This window comes from Habropoda laboriosa, unplaced genomic scaffold (assembly GCF_001263275.1).
Source record: "Habropoda laboriosa isolate 0110345459 unplaced genomic scaffold, ASM126327v1 scaffold143, whole genome shotgun sequence".
Lineage (NCBI taxonomy): Eukaryota > Metazoa > Arthropoda > Insecta > Hymenoptera > Apidae > Habropoda > Habropoda laboriosa.
The window spans coordinates 181,395-188,790 of record NW_017100404.1 but is presented as its reverse complement, the minus strand read 5'-3'; the positions used below and the strand labels follow the sequence as shown (position 1 = coordinate 188,790).

General features: G+C 33.7%; 1 protein-coding gene across 1 annotated transcript; it reads right to left on the bottom strand.

Moving 5' to 3' along the window:
- Positions 1-1,583: 1,583 nt before the first annotated feature.
- LOC108575382 lies at positions 1,584-2,885 on the bottom strand. Its single transcript, XM_017938159.1, has 3 exons — positions 2,853-2,885; positions 2,638-2,751; positions 1,584-1,898 (listed from the first exon to the last, which is right to left on the bottom strand). The coding sequence occupies exons 2-3, from the start codon at positions 2,716-2,718 to the stop codon at positions 1,737-1,739; spliced, it is 243 nt and encodes an 80-aa protein (XP_017793648.1). The 5' UTR covers positions 2,719-2,751; positions 2,853-2,885; the 3' UTR covers positions 1,584-1,736.
- Positions 2,886-7,396: the final 4,511 nt, after the last annotated feature.

Genomic DNA, 7,396 nt, shown 5'->3' with positions numbered 1-7,396 from the left:
GAATCTCCAGAACTGACGTCGAAACGCTAGTTCTAGGTATTTATACGTTTAATGCGACTAATGGAGGCCATAATCACCGTCTCATTCGTGTTATCGTAAAATACTATTGTCTTTTTGATACAAAGAGTTCAGCACTTTCTTCGCGTCAATACGTGTAGATAAAAGAATGTTCAGGGTGCTGGATACTTTTATCGTCCACCTCGTGTATGGGATAAATATAATTACCCTTATTAAAATTCTAGATAAGTACCAAAGTAATATAAATGCTACGTATAATACCTGAGTATCTTCAACTTTATTATGTCAAGAATGCTTTTTAACAACAGAAATAGTTCTATGCAAATAAATGAAGGGCCAAGTAAATATTAAATATTCCAGAGATGTGTGCTCGCCAAGTAAAGAAGTTGAGTAATTTTTATCGGTCAATAATTAACGTATATCATGTTTTATTGGAAAATATTGTTTTATCGTGAACGTTCTTCCGCTTTATCGTTTGTTATTACGATTACCTATATTGCATATATTTTAATTTGTACGATATCATATAAATTTAAATTTATCCCCGATTATGTATACTTACTCTTACGAAATTCATTATGCAATTATTGATAAATGATAGCGGTTTAATTCGATCAACGGATCATACATTTCGTATTAACTTCTTTACCGCTTTCGGACCGTCGTACTTTTGACATTATTAAAAGCTGTTAAATAGTTCATCTAAAAATTTTACGGTTTATTATATGAAACTGCAGCTTTTCACAAACATTTACCGATGTTTCTCAATAAAATACATGCTTCTACATTTTTATGTCCCTAAAATGATCTTCGGGCTCTAAAATTTTAAATCAAACGTGAAACTTCCTTTCATGTTTTGCCATTTCTTGTTTCACCCTTTGGAATCAATTAAAGTTTAAAAATTTTCTCGTGCCGTAATAGCTAAATAGATAAGGTAACTGGGTATACGGAAGGATTTCTGTTTTATCCTCGAATTGACATTTCGTTTTTCACATTCAAATCTGAACGATTCATAAACAAATACAAAATTTATCAAATAACGCAATATCGAAGCAAAGTTATGAATTCTAATTATTGTAAAATTGCAGCATATCGAGGATTCAGGGCCTTCTAGCATAATCACACAGAGATTTCGAATGTTAACGACATTAACGACGAACAGTTACGTTACAGAAGCACTTCTTCCGCGAAACAGAAGAATTTCCCTGCATATTACATTGTTCGATGCTTCATTTTAGTACAGTCGTAGCAGCAAACTTTTAATACCGCTCATAATTCCGCTCAAAGCGTGGCAAATATTGCCGCACATTATTCGTAAAAATTGTAACGAAATTGTTTCGAAATATATTTCTAAAATTCCTAAACCGTTGGACAATGCGAAACAAAGTCAACCGTGTTTAAATCTGCATACTGTATTATCAAAGTGACAATTCACCGTCATACATATTTTTTCCATAACAATCCCCTGAAAAATAGAAGATTGGATAATTTCCCAGTTAACAGAGACTTAACTTAATTAATTAGAGGGAAGAAAGTGAAAAGACATTTGGAAGAATTTTGCTTTCAATGCATGGTATATTCAAGAAATAATTATATTACACTGTATAGAGTAGAGAAAAATAAAATGTTCAGAGACAATACGAAGAATGTAACGCAACGAGTATCCAGTCTGATTCACAGATCTGCGAAGTAACATTGATATCAATCGATCGGGTGATTTATAGAACGTTGTCTTCGTTTATTTCCACGTAGCTTTCTGGAAGCTGCGTTGGCGAATCTACCGGTGGAGGTGCAACGGTTGTCGTGGACAGTTTCTTGGTGCATCGGCCAGCCCAAGGATTGCATATTAACGGTGCACAGCAGTCTTTGTCCTCGGCGCACTACGGCAAATTACACATGGTACGATTAGTCATTCGCGTTTCTACGAAACAAACGGTTAACACATCGCGAAAATTTCGTCGTTCTACCTGCGGGAATTTGTTGTTTTCTGAACTAAGCGTGTCAGAAATTCAGCGCGCTGAATTGCATTTATCGTTGAACTCGCGTGCTTTCGAGCGATACTCGTAGTTTAGATAATTAACGCTGGCCGAAAAATTGTTGTACGCGGAGGTTGTGCAATTTCAATTTAAATCAATTTTGCGAATTTTCTTTTTAACCCCTTAACAGACACCTTCGTGAGATTACGTTCCGTGGAAACGTAAGTAACTTTTATGACGTCCAGTTTTTCAAATTTTGTTTATGTGTTGCGCTAATTATTTGTTGTGTTGTTTTAGTAGAATTTTCTTCTTCTTCTTGTGAAAACGTAATATTACGTAGTTGAATTTAACATGTACAATTTCTTATTATATGCACACAGATAAATGCTCTTTCGAAAAATTGTGTTTCACGCAGGATTAGAGTAAGTGGTAATTTTGGCACGTTTTTCTAAAATTCAGCGAGACGTTAAGGGGTTAATGGAACGATTGAATTCGTTAGTTCAAGATACAAACGAGAAATTGTTGGTAAAAATGAAAGAAGTTCTCGGATTATTTCATTGTAATTACAAAATTACTACATATTCATCGTGAAGAGGAGTCGGTAATTTGACAGGAAATATTAATAATTGAGAAATTTACTTACAAGTAAGCCTGGTGGTTTACAGCTCGTAATTAAATTGAACGTTAGAACGCAAATGATAAGAATTGCAAACAGTGCCCTCATCTTGAACAAATATTGTGTATTCGAACGTAGAAACTGGAAAATGCCGTATGTTAGCAAATATCGCAGAGATCAATTTTATTTAGTTTTATTTATCCTGTAATACAATTGAGACATGTAAAATGATTGGAGCTCACCTTTTCTTCACTTCGGTAGAACTTGCAGCTTACTGATCCTGTTCGCGGCGACTTCGGTATTTATAGAATCGATAAACCGGTCGAAAGATAGTGTTTTTTCTATTTCGAAGGTATGTTGCACCTTGGCGTTTCGTCCAATTTTATTTCCGATTGTCACCGATATTATTGCTGTTTATCATTGTCCGCCAATCATAACGCAAACACCGCGGGGTATAAACAAATTGCACAAGTGTTTTGCAGAAATTAAGAGAAAAGTAAATCGTTATCGTGATTGAAGAATCATTTTTCTTAATATCGCCAGTATCGTTGTTTATCATAAATCTGTTTGGTTTATTTCAGAAATTGGGAAGCGTGTTGAAATTAATTCGAATATTATTAAATTAATGTGCTACTAATTTCACGAACGTCGTGAAATAAATAAAGTATTTGAAATGTTTATATTTTAACATTTGAAGAATACAATGAAATATTTCAATATCTATCTGTTTGAACGTAACTAGTCATTTAAGCGATAACCAAATACTTAACACCTGAGCTTATTTACATTGAATAAGTTAATATTAACTATGGGATATGAAATTTTGTGTAATATTTATACGAAAGGATTTAATAATCACTTCTATAATTTCTTTACTAATAATTACTAAATTAATTTAATTTACTAATAATACCTTTTTCTAAGTTAAAAATATATCTGTACATTTGCAATTTGCAGTCAAATTTACGAATACGAGGCTTCGTGGCTTTCGTGAAATTAGAAATTTATCTAATAATGGAGAAATCACAATCGTTACACTGATTATTGTAAAATAACTTGTTGAGATTATGACGGTTTCCAGGATTACGTCCCCATCGTTATTTTCAAAGTCAGATTTTTATTCTGCATTACGGGAACGCCATTAATTACTCGTTCGTACACCGCCAACAATTTCGGGAAATAACATAATTTGAAAGTATGACAAACACTTGCCGTTTCCGGCGCTCGTTCGCTCAAATCGGGTGATTCGACTGGGTTACAAGGTAAACGAAATTGATGCAAGCAGTTAATTTGTATAATTGAATTTTGTACGACGTTGTGTACTCATTATTCTGTTTGTTGTTAACCTGGACAATATTGGGACTCGATGTAAGGGTTCTGTGTGATCGATCAATTTTTGTTCCGTCATACTGTCCACGTTCCTTTTTCTTTTTTTTCTTTTATCCCTGAAAGACTTGTTACGTTACAAATGAATTTTTTTTTTTACATAAAATCAGATTAATCTTTTTTATTATTACAATTAATTATTATTATAATTAACGATTTTACTATACAGTAATCACATTAATCAACTGTAATATCTGCAATAATCAGTTTACGTAGTAGAATTTGAAATGGGAACAGTAGGTAGATGTAAAACAGAAAACGACAAACTTTAAATGTACAAAGAGTAATAATTTACTGCAACAACGTCAGAAACGTATTTAAAATATTAACAGAGCATACTTCCATACAGAAACAAGTTCCAAACAGTTCTGAACAAAGAGATACACAAATAATGAAATAATAATTTCATTTGCCCTAAGAAAATATTTCTCTATTTACAACCATTAAAAATGTAGGAAATGAATAAATGGATTAATAAAAATTCCGTTTCTATACTACCACTTTTCGATCCCACAGCTGAACTGTTCTCGTGGCATAAAATTATTGTCCTGCGATTGCATGACATTGCTTTCGTAATGAAACGGTGTTACTCGTACTATAAAGTAATAGTACGCATATTACGAAGGAAATGCAGGAATTATTAGTCTCTTCGTTTCAATTGCAACTTAATGTGAGCAAATTTATCGTTAAAAGGAAATTAAAGAAGGAATATTTGTCGATAAAAAACATCTCTGTTAAACATAAACACACATTTCTATAGGTTCTAACCACATTTAGACAGTGAAAAATCGTGCACATTTCCTGTTTTCTTATTGTTCGTATAAATACAATTACTTATTGTTGGATTATTTCTAACAACACCCTATGGAAATAATCAAGTGAGGACAAAAATGTCTCCGGGTTATTTTAAACAAAGGCACTAAGACTTCCACCAGATGCATCTGGTGTCCGTCTTCGAGTCACTCACTGCACAATGCCATACCATAGTGTAAACAGTTTCTAGGTATAAGGGGACCCCAACTTTCTTTTGGGTGTCCAGACACAGTCCTTCAGAAGATTCAATAGAGTAAAGACGTTTCCTCTGAGACCGTAAATAAAATCGTATATTACAAAGATAAAAGACTATTTCATTCAATAACCCATTTCCAATACTTATCTTTAAGATATCGGTAAATATTCTCTCCAAGCTCACGTAGTATCATTTTTGACATTTTTAGAATAAATAACAAACTTAGGATGTAAATAAATGTTACAAATAAATTTCCAAAAATAATAAACAGAATATAAGGAAGAAGAAACACTAGTGAATATAAAATATCAAATAAACAAATTTGCACAAAGTAGTAGTTTCAATTGAAACACAGTAATTCACGATCATATTTCAGATTGTTGTTTGAATATTTCAAAACAACGTGCACGTTGTAATTATTTATAATTACAGTTTAAATTGTAATCGTAAATTGTGAACGCGCGATAAATTGGTAGAAAAATTTCAAGTCCATCAGATCCTTTCCGTTCTAAATCGAATTGGCCAGTCTATATTTTCGTACTCATTTCCAATTTTAAATCACGAATGAAGTTTTTCGTTAAAAACGTCCAGCAATAACGCAAGATCAGATATGATTTTTACGAAATTAAAAAGGGCGGTATCGAGAGGTCCGGTCAGTGTGGCGGTAAACGAAAAAAGTATTATAAAATGAAGCATACAGTTGAAAGTTACGAAGTAACGAAATTTATTATTTACACGATCATAAAAGATCCCCGCAGAATTATTTATGCAATTCAATATCGTCCGTATTATTAAAATTTTATCCGTGGCGCATAGGTAGGCACTTATGATGGCGTTGGTATCGCCGACATCCAAATATAATTTCACCTTCGAAAATCTAACATCGCAATGTTGACTCGTTTATTGTTCCGTATTCGTCAGTTCTTCGTTCCATTTCGCATCTACGATTTACGTATGTATATTCTCGTTACACATGCCTGAATTCTGCGGATATCTGAAAATTGAAGAAATTAGGGATCGAATTAGGTTGGAACAGTGAATTGGAAAACTTGGAATCACTTTGAAATTGAGATTCAAACGCTTATCACTAGACATAATATGTCTATATAATTTTTTATATTATAGCAAAAATAAGTACGAATAACCTTGGCCAAAAGTGTTAGGCAGTCCATGAAATACGAATTATTTAAAAATATTTTTGTATTAGAAGGAAATCAAATTATTAAAACGTGAGAACAGTCATTTCTTATCAATTTTGTCTATCCTTTGCCCAACATTTGACATCTTCCACTTAATCACACTTAATTCACTCTTTCTTGGTGCATTTCAAGGAAAACTTTCTAACTTTCAAAACATTAACAGCAAAAATAAAATCACCCTTATTGACAGTAGACGGTAACTTTTAAAAAAAAGCACACAAAACGTAGACTACGAATGGCCCACTTTAAACGTTGTCAGCTCTTTAAAAATTGAATTGAACAAGAAGGATCCAGTGTTCGAAAATTAGACCTATCCTCTTCTCCAGGAATCCGCTAAATCCAGAATCTATTTACACAGCTCTGAAATATCCGTCCCTTTGTACAAATGAAATTATAACGAGTTATAAGGAAAATTAAGTGATCCACGAGTTTTGTTCACGGTAACGTGTTCAATCAATTCAAAAACAAAGCTCGTGTTGAATTTTCTGCACGCATACAGAGAGAGAGAGAGAGAATGTGAAACAGAGAGAAAGAGGGGGTGTTGAGAGGGCAGCAAGCTGCTTGAATCGACGATCACGTGTTTAACGTAAACGATGTTATTATAAAATGTATGCAACCGGGGCTCCGTTAACCGCGAATAATATTTCTCTCTGACTGATGAACATGCCTGATCAAGTGCATCATTGCTTGCAATTTAATACAATGAAGACAATTAAAACATTTATTGAACGCGGTTTTGATAATCGGCAAACAAACGAGCGGCCAGTCATTTTATCGGAGCGATAATTAAATGCCCGTTCCGATTAATTCGTTGCATCCAGAAGGAGGCCGAGCTGTTTTGCTCTCCTGTTGCTTCGATCAAAGTTTTTGTACGCGAACGGTGTTGCGTGCTTTCTTTCTCGATCATTTCAAGCTACTTTCGAGAAAGATTTTAGTCGATCCGCCAAATGTTACAGCACTCGAGTAACGTTGGTCCTAGTGCCTCGGTTTATCAACCCTTTTTCTGCAGAAAAGTTCAGTGACATTTGAGACACGTTTAAGGGGCCTGTGAAAAGTAGTTCTTTCGGAATTTTTTTCAGGAAAACTACTGGAGGTATTGAAACGAAACTTAGAAAGATTGTTACTCATTCCTTGCTTTATGCGCTCAATTTTTTTTGTGGTGAAGTATGGTACAGTTTTCGTGCGACAGGTA